General features: G+C 37.5%; 1 protein-coding gene across 2 annotated transcripts in view; it reads right to left on the bottom strand.

Moving 5' to 3' along the window:
* The window catches only part of LOC107037022 (carbonic anhydrase-related protein 10), a 69,371-nt gene that overhangs the window by 15,804 nt on the left and 35,902 nt on the right, over window positions 1–17,665 (bottom strand). For both annotated transcript variants that reach the window (XM_015255339.1, XM_015255340.1), the window contains exons 4-5: window positions 11,314–11,450; window positions 6,217–6,408 (exon numbers count right to left, since the gene is read on the bottom strand). In XM_015255339.1, the coding sequence (XP_015110825.1) occupies window positions 6,217–6,408; window positions 11,314–11,450 (329 nt within the window). The remainder of the gene's footprint in view (window positions 1–6,216; window positions 6,409–11,313; window positions 11,451–17,665) is intronic.

Below are 17,665 nucleotides of genomic sequence, written 5' to 3'. Positions count from 1 at the left end.
CCTCTGCTCTACCCAAGACTATCGGACTATCTTAAATGTTAAATTATGACTAACATTCGGTACTCGGTGGATGAGTTGAGAAGTCATTGACATTTTAATGGAATCACTGAGAATTAAGTTTTCTCATTAAATTATTTTGTAAATCTGGGGGAGAAGCTGATGTCAGACGATAGATGAGATCAAGTATTTAATCCCAATCTGCTGATGTATCTGGAAAATTAATTTGAGAAGATAATCCTTTCTTTATCTAGATTGCCTGTTTTTTTTATCTGATGGTAAATCAGTACTCTCACATTTTGAATGTTTGTAGGCAAAATTAAACGCTAGTAGGAGACATTAAATATCGGAAATTAGTACATTCAGAGCAGATGATTCTAGTAGCAGATGATTCTAATGGCCATTTGGAGATATCTGAATATTGAAGGTTATAATTAATTGTGTTGATATTTACCAATTATTTTAGTACATCACATGATTTCAGGTGGTCATTTCCTATTTTAGATAGTTGGATAATTTTAGTAGGTTATCTCTTGTCGCTTGGAAGTAGGAAAATTTGGAATTATGAGGGGGTAATTGTAGCTAGGGGACCTAAATCATCTTGAATGTAAACAAAGAAGACGAATCTTTACATTTCTGGAAAAGATGATTTTAGTAGGCTATCAAGCGAACTCCTCCAACGGAATTGATTTTTCAAACATGTACAGAAAAAATCCAGACATAGCGATTTGAAAGCGGTAATTTTCCCACCTATGGATTGGAGTATCAATGAAACTCATCCACGGTGAACCTACAAAAATTCAATTCAAACATACGAAATTGAAATCTCAACGGAATCGAAAATTGGTAGAATGTAATAGGAATTGAGAACTGAGAGGGACTCGGGTAATTGACTCAGCTTAATCAAAATCGGTATTATGCTCTTTGGTAGGGAGTAATATTTGAGGTATATGCATGTACCCACTGTTCCACATATTATATATACATTGGTTAAAGGATATAGTGTGCCAAAAGGGGGTTAGGAGAGACACACAAGCGGGTATATACACTTCAACTGGTGCTCAGGGCGCGTATTTGAGGGACGACTGGTGCTTTGATGCCAGAGAACCGAACACCAAGGACCACCACAAGGTGATGGAGTGCTCAAGAGTGACCATTTCTGTGACCATCCACTCCTTCAGATAGATAAGTCTCGAGGGTAAAAGAACGAAAGAGAGGGAATTGATGGAGAAAATCACGACGATTACACCTCTCGCCTTTTTCACTTTTCTCCTCTTTTTTATCTTTAGCGAGAGGGTGATCACTTGGGTAAATTGATAATTGTGAGGGTTGCATTGGATAGCTAGAGGAATTGACTATAGAGTTGAAAGAAGACGAGGGTCGTATCTTTTTAATTACACGAATTATGAGCGAAATAAAATCATGGAAATTGGAATTTTTGGGACAGATAATTTTAGTAGGTTGTCTCTTTTTGGGAGGGAAGTTTGGAAATTTGGAATTGTGGATGCGGTGGGATATAGCTAGGATAATATTCCACTGAAGAAAGAAAATATTACCCCATTATCTATTTAATTATTCGAGTTGTAGATAAACTAAAAATCGTAATTACGAACTTTCAAAAAAAGATGATTTTAGTAGGTGTCATTGTTCTGCATGGGAATTGGATAAATTTGATATGATGAGGGTGACAGTGGACAGAGAGGAAAAAGTCCCATCGAATTGACGAAAAAAGTATCTGAGTTGAAGATAAAATAAAAATCGTTAGTATTTTTTTAGGTTAGTATTTTCAAAAAAGATGATTTTAGTAGGTGTTATTGTTCTGCATGGAATGTTGATAAATTTGACATGATGAGGGTGACAGTGGATAGAGGGGAAAATTTCTCATCGAATTAAGGAAAAAATACGACTCTTGTATCTCTAATTATTTGAAATATAATCAAACAAAATTAATAAGCCAATTCGTTTCGTCACAGGGTACAGCAAGGTTACAAGGGTCAAGAGGGACAAAATCCCTTATTTTATTGTGAGACTATTTGATTTTACAAGAAGGGTTAACGGAGGTGATCTTTGTCCCCCTGCGGACCCTTGAGACATTTAGGGTCATAAGGGCCATAAGGGTCACATGGTACAGCAAGGTTACAAGGGTCAAGAGGAACAAAATCCCTTATTTTATTGTGAGACTATTTGATGTTACAAGAAGGGTTAACGAAGGTGATTTTTGTCGCCCCTGCGGACCCTTGAGACATTTAGGGTCATAAGGGCCATAAGGGTCACATGGTACAGCAAGGTTACAAGGATCAAGAGCGTCAAAATTCCTCATTGCATTATTTGATTATAAGTTGTTTTTTTGTGACCTTGATAAACTAATTTGTTTATCAAAATTTGGTCTTCGAATATCCCAATGACTCCAGATAAAATAGTTTCACCTTCCATTCAGATTCCGGAATTACCTTACTAGTCCACTGGGATGAACTTCAACCCCAGATTCATACATTTCCCAAAATAGGGAATAGGGAATTGTCGAGGCCATATTGAGGATATCAAATGAAATCAGGTTATTCTCGTTATGGGGCTAGGGTGCATCGGCAGCATTTTAGATGGTACAATGCGTGATACGAGGGAATGGTACGCATGCAGTTGCGTCCCAGGCGTAGGGCCTAGCGTTAATATAGTTCAGGGGGGCGGGGGGGGNTTCAGGGGGGGGGGGGGGGGGGCGCTTAGGGTAGGAAGACAGGTGGGATTGCGCTCGTATATCTATCACGGTAGAATAGTGCATTGTGCCAGAAATCGTGATGGCATGCCCATATGCCACGGGATGCAGTCATGGACCACTCCTGACGTACCAATTATAGATGACGTATACCAATATACGTTTCCAGTGCCTCAAGACATTGGAGGATACCCCATCAGATGCATTCCCATCGTAAATCGGAGGAAAAAAATTATCTGAGAGAATTTTTTCATCTTTTAGAGAAGGAGAATTGAAAAAATGTATACAAAAATTATCTGAAATTTTCTGGAAGTTTTTATGAAGGATGAAGTGAATTTATCTTCATCCAATGATTGAAGATGTTGTTGAATATTTTTAAAAGTATCTACACGGATGGCAAATCAGCGAAATGTCTAAATTATCTAGATTTTTTATAGATGGTGGGTAGCCATTCATCTAGTGTCTGAAGATACTTGAGAAAACCTCACTAGATGCTTTCTAATTACAACGGCGATGGAGAAATAATTATCCAGCTTAGATAAAAAAAATTATCTCAGATAATTTTGAACTATTTATGAAGGATGAATTGAATTGATTTTCATCTAATGGTTCAAGACACTCATGGTCATTTTCACACCTATCTGAGCAGATTGCAATTTAGAAAAAAATTATCTAACGTTATCTAGATTTTTAATAGATCCAATCATTAATTGCCTCAAGATACTAGAGAGACCTTTTTCGTATACTTCTTCATAAAGTGGATGAAAAGATCATCTGGACAATCTAGATGAAATCATCTTATTTAAAAATTCCCTCGATAATGAATGAAACGTATTAATATCCATTGCATGTCTCACAGAAATAATCTCTTTCCCGGTTCCCGAAAGCTCTCAATGATTCTCTCTGTCATTTCACCCTGAAAATTCCTCAACGCAACTTAAATCATTTCCGTGACCATAATCAAATTTCTAGAATTACACGCGATGAATAATTCTCGCCCCCTCTCAAAATACTCCTATTTATTCAAATTTCATTTCCCCCCCCCCTCCCCCCGTCGTTTAAAATGTTAATTCCATCTCTCTTCCACCCGAGAGCGTTAATCAATGTTTAATTTGTCAAGTGCTACTTAATGCGGTCAACTCAACGTGACTAGTGTCATTAATTTCAATTAATTACCGTCGTTACCACATCCCACAGGGCCACGCGGGGGATATTTTCCGCACCCCTTGAAATTCTCCTGTTGCGTGACACTATTTCTTTTTTTTTTTCACCTAAAAATGAAATGACGGAATACCAACGCCTCGCGGTTAATTAATTTTTGATGGAATGGAAACGACAAAATTTGACACTGAAAATTTCAATTTTTTTAAATCTTCAACAATTGTAAAAAAAAAATCGAAAAAAATTGAAAGTTTTTTTCAATTTTTACTTTCATTTTGGAATAAAAAATAAGACAATGTCTTTATCTAAATTACTTCTCAGAATACACTGAGAGAAAAAAATAGTTCTGCTGAAAAATTATATATTCTACCGCTTTACCCTAACCATGACCTCAGTTTTTAAAGAACTCTCTTATATTTATACATGTATAATAAACACTGCAAACACACATTGGCCAAATAGTTGAGTTGAATAAAAAACTTGAAATTAAATTAATTAATTTCCAACTATTCTCGGCTACGGAAAATTCCCCGGCTATCGACTGTGCCCCCAGCCCGTTCTCATAAACCCTTTAAAACACTTTTTTAATACGATGATCCTCATCACATCAGCCTCGCCCCTTAAACCATACCTTCATCCCCCGGATTGGACTCCCGCGAAGGGTTAAAAAAAACCCTCCAAAAAAAAAGCGATGACGAAAAATTTTCATCAAGCCCAGGCAAACGCAAATTTGCTTAATTATTCTCGGCTGACGTGAGCGCCATAGAGTACCTCCCGGTGAGAGCGTTGGGAAAAGCCTCGGTTGGGAGGCACGATGCCGCGTAATTGTAGTGGGTCGTTTATAGTTGAACGACCCTCGTAGCTGTGCGATTGTCTGTCATGCCTACGAGTGGCCTCTTATAGCCCTTGGAGGGATGCACTCCATTGCATCCCCATGAAAAAACTGTATCAAAATGAAGTTAAAAAATTTTTACCAGCATTTTTTGGCTTCATTTAATTTTCCTTTTAGTACAGGAGGTGGAGCTGGAGTAATGGGCTCTTCCTCTCTTTCTCCCCCCTCCCCTTCCCCCGCCCAGTGTCATGATCAACCACCCTAATAAATAATCAATGACATCTCCTCAATCACAAGTTTAATCATAAAAAATCATTGAAATACTCTCCCCCAAATTTGATTCTGATTATACCCCCGTGATTCTCAATTTGCCAACCAATTGGTACCAGGTGAGGACGTTTATTTGTCCAGTCGCCCTCAACAGTGTCATAGGTCCTCGTGAGCCGTGATCAGGGGGCGATGAGAGGGGCTAGAGGGGCGAGGGAGGGAGGGAGGGAATGGGGAGTAGTCCACTAATGGTCAAACAACGCTTGGTGATACGAGTGGAATCATTATGATGTACGTAACAGGGTGAGTAGACAGAAGTGGGCATCAAATTGACAGGGGGCATAATTGGTCGCAATTTGCGTACATCTGTACCAAGGACACTATCTCCACCCCCAACCACTTGTGACGAACCCCATCCCTTTGATCGTCTCAATCCAATGGTATTTCGCTCAAGATCGGGTGAAAATCGTTGAGTGATTGATACTATGTTTTTGGAGGTTATTCGAAGATTTGGGGATTAGCCAGGCGATGGAATGATGCACAACTCGAATTTAAACAATAGATGAAAAATTATCTCAGATAATTTGTCTTTTTTTTTCCCTCTAGAACGATTTATAATGGATTAAGGGTATTGATTCCCAGCCAATGGTTAAAGACATTGAGTTATTCAGTTGAAGCCACTTATTCTATAAAAAAATTATTTTTCCACTTCTAGAAGACCTCATTGAGGTGAAACAAGTCGAAACCAGCGTTTGGAGACGAAAATGCTCCGGTCCATCGTCCCAAAGAATTCAAAACCCTTCGACTTGCATTCCTCCGTTGCACAAACCAGATATTGTCTTCTACAATTGATCATAAAATCAGTATCGGTGGCATCTGCATTTGCGGGGGTCTTGTTATGTTGGTCACAACAGGGAATTCAGGATCAGACGATGGTGGTTACTAGATAGCAAATAGTTTGGGAGAATAGTTTTGCGAATGGCGAGAACGTTAATCGATTCTCGGTGCATCGAATATACTTTGTGGGTTAGAGACATTGTCTGGATTATTTGTGAGACAATTTGCTAAATTTGCTGAGTTCCTGGATATTTTATTGAAGTATTTGAAAATAAAAGAATGAATGAGTCGATAATGCGAAATTATTTGAATATTGATGAATATTAAAAAATAGGCCAGAAAAAAGAATGACATTGATGAACATAAAAAGACAATAGTGGAGGTAGAATATGCTCTTTTTTCTCATAATTACCTCAGCAGGAAAGGGGTAATTATTGACACGATGCTCCGATCCTAGTTTATTATCCATTCCATAATGAATATAAATCTCTTCAAACTGGTAATGATACGCCAATGGACCTCCAGTGATATTAACTCTGACCTTAGACTCTTTATCAGCCTTAAAGACCAGAAATTGGCCGGTATTGTGTAAGTGTCCAGCGACCTGCAATAACAAAAAATCATCAGGTTAAATGAAAAATCCATATTTCTGCATACACTACGCAAAATCCATGCCTGATATATAAAGAATTGAGCAGCTCAAAATGTGATGAATTCGCTCATAATCACTCACAAACAATTATTTCCGTGAATTCTGCGACAAACGGATTGCTCCATATCTCAAAATATTCAGAAATTTTGCGCCCCGATTATCCTTCCAAACAAAATCACCTCGAACCCCTCTCCACCCCAACTCCAAAATCAATAAACCTTTTCACAAAGAGTCTAGCGGAATAAGTATGGTGAAAATGCCCCCAACGAATTTTGAATCACCAATTTTTTTTGTTGTTCATCGTGATTAAATATGCTTGCATGCAATTTTTCAGATTTTTATCTGCATTCCTGCCAGTTTTGTCTTGAAAAAACCATCTTTTTCTTATTTCCACGTTTTCAGCCATCCAAAAGTGATCGAAAAATCTGAAAAAATTCTGAAAAATCAAAAATATATCAACACTTATCTGAGAATTTTTATTTAATTTTTTTATGATAATTTCTATTGAAACAAAACAATTGAGTTTTCAAAAATTGTTTTGAACATCATTGGATGAAGTGTTGATATATTTATGATTTTTCAGAATTTTTTCAGATTTTTTGATCACTTTTGGATGGCTAAAAACGTGAAAATAAGAAAAAGATGGTTTTTTCAAGACAAAACTGGCAGGAATGCAGATAAAAATCTGAAAATTTGCATGCAAGCATATTTTATCACGATGAACAACAGAAAAAATTGGTGATTCAAAATTCGTTGGGGGCATTTTCACCATACTTATTCCGCTAGACCCTTTCTATTCATCTCAAAAACTTTCCTCAACTGCAGTCGTCGACTCCATAAATCACCAAACCTCCATAATTCACCCCTCAGTAAGAAATAGAATAAGAACCTCAACTACAAGTGCAACCTCCTCAGAACATAAAAAAAAAACCCAAAACTCAAGACCGAAAATTCAAAAAAATTGAGCGATTAATTGTGAAATAATAGTTTATCGCAAGGAAATTCTGCCGACGTGTCTAACCCAAGTGAAAAGAGAAGAGCGAAGTGTAGGCGGAGGGGGGGGGGGAGTAGAGTTTGGTTCAATCCTCAACCCGAGGTTACCTCATTATTTCTAACTGATGACGTCATAATTCACGTTCACAGGACGTACAAGAAAATGGACTTCCCTCTACCAAGTCACCCTCTCGTTTTCAACCCACCATGCCAGTTTTACTCTCTTGCCCCTGTTACCTCTCCCCTCCCTCCCCCTGCCTACTCACCCATTCCGTCCAATTAAATCTCTAATCAATTATCGTAGAAGTCCCCCCCCCCACCTCCTCTCGTCCCCTTTTACCCCGGGGCGAACACGTTAGCCGGTTTTTGTCTGTCAGGAGTAAAGGAAACCCCCCACCCCAACTGGAACAAAACACAAACTCTGACGTTGGGTACAGGAGGGGGAAAGGCAAAAAGTAGTTTAGTATTGGGAGATGTTGAAGGGAAGTTTGGGCAAATTCGGAGGGTGTTTTTCGTGTGATTTTTTTTTCTCCTTCTTTTGATGAATTGTGGTGAGAATTTGTGATTCGAAGGGTTGAAAAAGTTTTTGTTTAAGGATGGGGGAGGGCTGCTTGAGGTTAGGGAGATGGGTTCCTGGAGCGCTTTTGGTCCTGAAAATTTTGAGACGTCTCGCATTATCTTCCCATAAAAATTCGCGGAGAAATTCTATTCTGAGTGATTGTGAGCAAAATTTCAGAATTCCAATAGAAATTTTCAGAATTTCAGATAGAGAACTAAACTTGCTAAATTTACAGAGTTCCTCGATATTTTATTTCTCGATATGCATTTGAAAATTCAGGGATGAATTCTTGGATGGTCTGAAATTATTTGAAAACATTTATCAATACTAAAAAATATTCGGTTTTCGTGCCAAAAATTTTGAGACATCTAGCATTAACTTCGTACAAAAATTCGCGGAAAAATTCCATTGTGAGTGATTATGAGCAGAGAAAATTTAAGATAAGAAAATATATTCCAGTAATGTCGAACCATATTCATTGTCAGCCCCGACTAATATACTATTTTTTTTTCACTTCCGGATGAATCAGCGGAAAACAAATGGGACCAATCGAATGGAGGGGGCGGAGCCTTCAACACCGGTAAGTTCTTTTAATTTATCCCAGCGGTGCTGTTTGAATAAACAAATAAAATTCCAGTAAATAGCGGGATTTTCGGGCGTTGAAGTTTAGTTTTAAGTTTTGGGTGGAGTTGTGGGTGGAGATTTTAAGGTGGAGGTCAGAAAGCACAGTCAGCAGAATGGAAAAGGTATAGAGCGGAAGGGGGCGGGGGCAATAGTTGAAGCAAAAGCCAAAGACGCTCCCGGTTTGAGTCGGTTCTATTGTTTAATTTAAGTGCCAAAGTTTAACCCTACCCTGACCCCCTCCGTCCACCCACTACTACCAGATAAATTCTGACCCGAGATAGGACGATTAACCCGCGATGACGTCAGCGTGCGGTCTGCACGGCTGAATCCAGGATTTTCCAATTTTCTTTTTCTTCAATTAAAATTTTCTCCCCTCGATTACAGGGAACGAAAGGAACTTCGATCCATTGGGGATGGATTGATATCACGCAGAGGAATAATTTATTTAAATCAAATAGAGTTTATTTTAATGAAATGATTGAGTTTATTTAAATAGCACGAAATACAGTTTTTATTTAAATTGAAAATTTTTCTTTATTTGAGATTCTGTTTATTTTAAATAAATGTTTTTTTATTATTAATAAATCTTTAGTTTATACAAATAAATTCTTTGTTGAAAACAAATAAAGATTTTTGTTTGAATCAAATGAATAATTTTTCTGGGTGAAAAGTATGATGTGATTTTTATATGGATCCATCATCATGGATTTTATCATTAAAGACATTGACATTAACCATGGAATAACAATCATTACCCATAATTCATCGGAAACAATTACCACTTTCAATGGATTAGAATCTAAAATATTAATTATCGAATATCAGCGTTAACCGAAACCCCCTTTCATACGCATCATCAAGTCTCTGTTATTTTCCCACAATTTCACCGTTGCCGCACGGCTCCTGTACACGCTTGTAACATGTTAATTCGGTATGACGAGACCCATTAATTACGCGGTCGTTTATCAAAACCGAGGTATGGCACGCACAAAGGCTTGTATTTTTTCTCGTTATTATTTTTTTAAAGAATAAAATCATCTCAAGTGGGAAATTGAAAAATGAGAAGATTATAACATCCGACTATGATGAATTAATCAAGTGATTTATCTACTGAAGTAATAGCGTTGTAAAAATAATTAATGTGGAGGTATATAGCTGGGGAAATAACCGTCTTCAAACCCCTGTGTTGAACCTATTTCGTCGAATATACTGCAAAAATTTTCTATTCAATTTTTCCCTCAAAAAAATTGTTTTGTAATTTTTTCAACATGTTGAAGATTTTCATTTTCAACATTCTTATCACTTTCTCTGACTTCAACTTCACTTTTCACTTCAACACCACTTTTATCAATTTTTCTTCTTCAACATGTTGATGATTGACTTCACTTCATATTTGTATTGTTCGTGTGTTAGTGCGTTATTTATCAACATGTTGATGAATAGGGCATTCACATGTTGATAATAAGAATTGTTGGGAGTACTCCCGAGTCGAGGATTTGGTTCTAATTGAACGTACCACAGGTCTTTCGAGATCTCTCCATACCTAGATTGACCTGGTAAGTCCTAATTAGTTCTGTGACGTAGTTTTCCGGAGACGTTCGAATCCTCTCTTTTGGGAGGGAAAATAAAGGACCCTTACCACGTGCTTACCACCCTCGCATTCGGCTCGGGTGGTAATTCTGCACGTGGGCACGGCTCCTTTATTTTCCCACCCTTAGTGGGAAATATACTATTTTCACCCGGGGCCAAGTGTCAGATCTTGGGTTTTTGCCGAGGGAAAATCGACTTTCGCCAAAATCGAATTTTTCCGCCAAGTGAGGGTTGATTCTGTATCTTCTCGCGATTCTGATGCCAATGGAACCGTTGGAGGTGGGGAAAAGGTTGAAATAAAATTTTTTTTTTCATCCTCGGCTAAAGTGTCAGATCTTGGGTTTTTGCCGAGGGAAAGTCGACTTTCCCGAAAATCGAATTTTTTCGCCAAGTGAATATTGACTCTTTATTTATGGATCCTTCTAATGCCAATGAAACCCTCGGAGGCGCGAGAAATGCCGAAATAATTTTTTTTTTCACCTGGATCAAGGGTCAGTTTTTTCAACAATTTCACTTTTTATTTAGACAACGCATGCAAGTGGAGGGACGAGGATGGCTAGAATAGATTCTGGAACCAATTTCAGAGACGAAGAATTTATCTTCACTGTAACCTGGAAAATGATGGGGAAAATGGGTCTATGGTCAGCATCCTTAGCCGGAAATTTATCCACCTATCGACCAAAGTCACTATTGACCCCACATTTCGAAAACTGTCACGTCCACTTTTATCAAACATGAAAAATAATATTTTTCTCGTCCGCTAAATCACGAAATTTTCTGCTCCATCCCCCCGGGGACTGCCTTCCAAACCTTCAGGATCAGAAATAAATACCCTTATCCCAGATTTGTCAGCCACGAAACTTCCATACACTTGTGTTTTTTTTCCCTCATCCCCTTGTCTCAAGTGATCTTATCAACTTTTCCGAAAACCCGAACTAGAATTAAACTTTTTTCCCTTGTTTTTGCGGACTTTCCTTTTTAATTCCCCATGGACTCCATCGGTTATCAGATGCAGGCCTAAGGGGGAGGATAAAACAAAAAAAAGTATAGGGGAAAAGATATAAGTGAAGGGTGAAGAATTGATATATTACCTTGTGTTTGTCCACCTGAACCGGTCTCAAGTGTGGATCGAATAGTAACTTGTCTGGCTCAATGTTTATGGGACTCTGGCGTCTACCTTTGCTGCACAGTGACCATTGTGGATTTATAAGACCCCAGAATGAAGGACCTAAAATCATAAAATACGAAAAAATATTGAACAATCGGTTTCTGCATTTTTCCTCTTATCAAAAACTTCATTGGAAATATTTTCCATTTTGACCGATTTCATCGGAAAGCCAGGGAACTTTCCTCTTCCAAACCGTGGTTATAACTCATTTTGCCCCACCCATTCCCCAGTTACATCATCAACTTTTAAACATTTAAACATTTTAAAGGTCTTTATCAACATATATAACAATCAAGTACATCGAGTAACAGTATCACAATGAGCTTGGACTCAACAATAGTTAGTACACTGAGAAAAAAAATTTCTAATATCTGAAACATATTTTCTTGAGAGAAGTAAATTATTTTTAATGGCTTAAATGTCAGAATGTGTGCACTTCACGGAACTCGAATAAATTTTCATTCATCACTATCGTTCCGCGTTACGTCATGAATATTTTACATATTGCAATATTGGAAGTGACTGAAGATTGACGATTCTTCTACGCGATATAAGTAAGTTCATTTGCGACAAAATCATACTTGAGTACAAGAATATTTTAAAGCATGAGGCCTTTCTCGGGTCATGTCAGTTGAGTTGCCTGAGAGAATTAAGCAATTGAAGAAAATTTACTTGTCTCAAGAAAATATGTTTCAGATATTAGAACATTTTTTTCTCAGTGTACAGCTTCAGCTCGAAGGCTATTACATGTATTTTGCATAAAGATTGCGAATTTTTTTTTTGTGGCGCTTAAGGAGTATGGGAAAGAAAACAGAATATGTTGCGCAGGGAAAAATTTAAGGATCAAAAAAAAAAACCCTATTTCATGAGAAGTATCGAGGGGACAAGTCCCTGGGAATTCATTTACGGCGTATGGACCACCTTGAAATTTTATAGGGGGTGAGTTTACATAAAAAACTAGTTTGAAAAACGACAATTTTCACTTATCTGTTTATCCAAAAATTTTGGAGCAAAATGGGTTCATGATCAGGGTTTGGAGGCGGTAATTTTTCTGGCAATCTGCCTGCGGACATTAATCTGCGGAATTCATTGATTTTTTCTTAAATCGTCCGCCCTAATGAACCGTCACTCGCCGTTAATGAATGAACATTCAATATCGTTATTATTACCTTAACTAATACTCCATCAATACCCTGATATTTTTCCTTTCACCCAATCTCCGATGTTCTCAAACTACTAAGAAAAGAGGTAAAGAAACTCATTAAGAATATACTTTCATTCGTACTCTTTTCTCCGTGAGACGATATCGATTCCATTTGACAGGAGAAAAGTTAAATTTCTCAGAGGAGTCGACAGTGGGAGGCGAGAGAGCAAAATGATGAGGATCGGACGTGGGAATTGAGAAGGGGGCTGGGGAGGTGGTGAAGTCGGTGGGCAAGGAAAACTCGGAAAAATAAAAAGTAAAAATATATAAAAGAAAAATCCCCCAACAGAAGTCCCATAGGTCCATATACCGAGATCAAAAATTCTTCTTGCTTCCCGGGGAAAAAGTTTGAAATTACTAAAATTTGAAATTTTTCCTCATTTTTTACGAATGACGTGGAAAACTTTGTTCTCCCCATTTTTCCGTATCTCCAAATTTTTCAACTCGCATGGAGAGTATTATTATGGGACTGAAAATGGCATCATCATATAGCTAGGAAAATTTATCATTGAATTAATGGAAAAATGATGTCTCGATCTCATTAACTTTTTTAAAAATGAAGATCATTAAAAAAAAGAAGAGATCATTAAATGAGGAAGTTGTTCTGAACATTTACCAAAAAAAGATCATTCATAATTTAAAAAATTGTAATAATTGATCTCTCCAGTTGAGTAAATTATCAGCATGTTGATGACCATCAACATGTTGAGATGTTGATAGTCATCAACGTGTTGATATGTTGATAGTCCTCAAATGGCGCCTCATCGTCTTGATAATTAATTCATTCATTCGCATAACATTCAGATCATAAACATTGTCAAAACTGCGTGATGATGAATAAATCATTAACATCTCATCAACATTATCAACTTTATGTACAAATTTCAAACATCAAATTCCCTGAAATTTTACCATTCAACGCTAATGATTTTTTACATTCCAAATGAGCACGTTAACTCAATTGTAATTTACGCGTCAACACCAGGGAGTAAAATAATATCGGCAAAAGGTCAAAATTAATCAAGCCCTCAACGTGATTTCAAACCGGTTACCCACCGAAAATTCCGTTAACGCCGAGAGAATGGGCGTAATTAAACGCTCGCATATCATTACGTCCATTGTGAAATCACCTCTTCTCTAACGTATAGTGGAGAGGGATCGGGGTGAAGAGGGTCCAAAACACGTATTAATAGAAACGGGTTAGCTGGAGTACACGTAGCACCCACTGAACTCGGTTATCGCTTTGGTAATTTTTAATTATATCTCGCGTGCATACATACCGTAATACCTTGAATATATAATAGGTACATTTATCATACAATGCCGCACCTCTCAAGAGTTACAATTCATTTATAAAGTAATGGTAGGAAGGCATTGGAAAATTGCATTATATTAATTATTGATTGTTCTTGGAATGACGTGGAGAGAAACAATACGACAAAATAATATTGATATCAACATTTTTATGAGGACAAAATGTTCATTATTGATAGATTGCGTATCGAGATGATGATGATTCGAGGAATTATCAATATGTTGATGCAGGACTTATCAACGTGTTGATGTGTGAATTATCAACATATTCGGGTGGTGTTCATCAACATGGAAATAAGTCAAACATCGACATGTTGATGGAGGGGCTGTCAACACGTTGATATTTTGATTATCAACATGTTGATGTAAGGATTATCAGCATATTGGTATCAGGATTATCAACATATTGATGTGAAAGTCATCAACATGTTGATAATTACCAGCCATTGGCGTTCTGATGCGCAACTATCAACACAATTTTCATTCGTTGATAACTCGAGAACTAATCACGATAATAGGGCTCATAACCACTATTTGAAGATGTAAATTCGCTCACTTATCGATTGGGGTAACTCTTGACCCCAGATTCACAATTCTTACCCTGTGAATGTTAGTTTCAATCGAGCGAAAGGGTGAGGTGGCGGGGGGGGGNGAAAGGGGGGGGGGGGGGGGGGGGGGGATGAATTGTGATTACTTTGTTATCAGAAAGGGGGAGGAAGGATGGCAGACTAACCATTAAGCACCATATCTGACAGGTATTGCCTGACTCGTGAGCGTTCGAAGGCGCTAAGGATAACAAGCCTATTATTGAAACTTGTGGAAAGCACTGGGAGCAATCATACTGCAATTAGTGGAGTGATCGAGTGTTTCAACACTTCAACGCGATCTCTATAATTGTCAAAAATATCATTATCAAAATTTTGAATTTACCGGGGCAAAACAGGTGGCTCATTGTAGTCAGGGAGACTTCCCATTGAATTGAAAAAAAATTATCTCTGTTCCTCATAAAATACTCGAATTATTAAAACAAAACAAATTCTCTTTTCAACATTTAGTTTTTTTAATATCTCGGCAACAAATTCATGTGAAAGGGTTTATGATCAGAATGTTTTCAATTTTTTCCTCCCGCGAAATTGAATTAAAAAAAAATACAATAAGTGGAGAGACGAATGAATATCATGAATATCATAAAAAAATATATATCAATGAAAAGAGTGTATACATTGGATGGGCAAGTCCAATTAAGATGTTTTTTCCGCAACGGATATGGCTTTTGCCCAGACATCTCTAGGTATCTGGGTGGCACAAGTATATATACACTGAAAAACCATGGCTGTACTTCGGCCTACTACCGTCCTGAATTCATATGCATACATGAATACATTTCACTGTTTCTCCAATCAAGCCCGAACCGTCCCGGTGTCCCCAAGGGGCGGAGGGGAGGTCGGGAGGGAGAGAGAGTGAACGGATAAGGGAGGAGAGGAGTATTTTTTTACTATAGAGAAGTAGAGGAACTATTGTCCGGTCAAATAACTCTCAATACCCTATATTTTTTGTACATCTATATTTTTTTGTGCAGGGTTATCGATACTTTCATCAAGATAACTATAGGGTTTATTGTTTTTTCGGTTGGAATTTTTCTCCCATTGATTATCGGCAACAGTGGGAGGTTTTTTTTCTGTGATCAGACGGCGTATTTCCGGATTTTTTTTCGAGGTGGTGATTTTGACAATTCAGGGTCGATAACAGTCCCTTTTGGTATAGATCGAAAATGCCCGGCTTCCGAGCACTGCACACCCAGAACAATTTTTTATTTGAATCGAATAAAAAAAAAATTTATTATCCAGTGGAAATGAAAATTTTATTATTCAGTCATGTGTGTAAAGGTTCAGACTGGAAACCTAAGGGTTGTGGATTCAAATCAAACCTCCGGCGATTACTCCGCATTTTCTCCCATTCATATTTTATCATTTTCTAATACAAATTAAAAATCAAATTTTTATTTGAAATTTTTTCCTTGTTTGAAGAATGTCGTTGTGAGAAATGAATAGACTTGTTTATTTATTTCGAAAGAAAGATTTCAATGTATCAAATAAACAAATTATTAATTTCAAATGAAGAAATTTTTTTAATATAAAAAAACCTTCATTTATTATTAACGAAAAATTTGCAATTCAAATAAAAACGTTATTTTCTGCTATTTAAATAAACTTTATTTTATTAAAATAAAAAATCTTTTTGGGTGTGGTCATAAACACTTCACCATGATTACTCTCTAAATAATCAATGTAATTAAATCGCCGAATACAAATTTTAATTGTCTGCAACTCGTAAATAATCCCTTTTTTTAAAATCAATGTTCAATTTTTCGAATCACTCCCGGGATTCCCCCCCCCNCCCCCGGGCTCCCCCCCCCCCCCCGCTAATCCAACCGATCATTAGAAAAAGATATCACTAATTAACCCCTCAGTCTTCACCCAAATACTCGTGAAAATATATGTCTAAAAAAATAAATAAATAAAAAAAATCCACTCCTTCTTTGTCATTTATTTTATACGGGTGAGAAGATATCGCAATAAACCGATCGTCCGAGTTTCAAGTGCACCAACGGAAAAACTTTTGTCACCGGTACACATTGGGAAGAGGTGGGTGAGGGGAGGGGGAGGTGGAGGGGTGAGATATATATTTCGTTCGTGGCGTGTCATTAACGAGCGCAAACCCCTTCGGCGGGACCCAAACACTTTTTTTAAATTTTTTTCCTCTCCCCCCTCCCTGGACTCTGTTGTTTTTCATACCTTCCTGCAGCTGACCCGAGTGCGCGCGCCATCGGATCTTTTGTCACAGCTAGATATTTCCTCTCCTCTATTTCCAACTTTTTTTTTGTTATATTTTTTTTCCTGTCGATTTTTGTCGTTATAACAACGCGCCAGTATAAATTTGTACGCGAAGGAAATAAACGTAGAAATGTGAGAAATATTATTATCAATGGTAAAACTGAAAATGTTTACTGGTGAAATTTAGGCCTCATTAAGCTATATGCCAGGATAATACCACCCAAAAGTTTGTCCCACAGAATTTATTTATTTAAATCAAATAAATACGTTTATTTTTTCTTCGAACTTTTTAAAATTTTACTTGATACTAATAATTTGTTATCATGAGGATATGGGGACAATCGCAAGAAAAACCCGTTTTTAAGGCACGATTTCGTCAATATATTTGCATGTTTATGAACCGATAATACGCACATACAATTGGTATGTACTGACTGTTATCGAAATATCTTGAGTGTCTGATGGGGGTTTGGAGAATGCCAACGTTGGTTTATCCATTGCCCCTCCTCCACCCTACCCCACTCATCTCATCCTCACGATTGCCTATCTCTATCTGACGACGCCTGATTAATTGGACAACGATAATTAATTCGAAGCTTCTCGACAGCCTTAACGACGTCGGGCGACGATCATTGTCCCAGACACTAATCCTCAGCCCGTTTAACGCCTCTCGGGATCGACCCCGGTTATATATATTCAATCATTCCGCAGACCTTCAATAATTCCCCTAAGAAAACTAACTTCTTTTTTTTTTTTTTGGGGGGGGGGGGGTGGGAGTCGATGATGATAGCGCTGGGTGTCTCATCAACATGTTGACTGTTTCATCATCAACATGTTGAAATTAACCGACTTATTAATTAATCAACTGTTGCATTTCAAAATCAACATGTTGATAACTTCGTAATCAGCATGTTGGAATTGTC

This window comes from Diachasma alloeum, unplaced genomic scaffold, assembly GCF_001412515.2.
Source record: "Diachasma alloeum isolate Michigan unplaced genomic scaffold, Dall2.0 Dall_scaffold_00213, whole genome shotgun sequence".
NCBI lineage: Eukaryota > Metazoa > Arthropoda > Insecta > Hymenoptera > Braconidae > Diachasma > Diachasma alloeum.
Note: the sequence above shows the minus strand (reverse complement) of the source record. Positions and strands in the feature narration are given on the sequence as shown.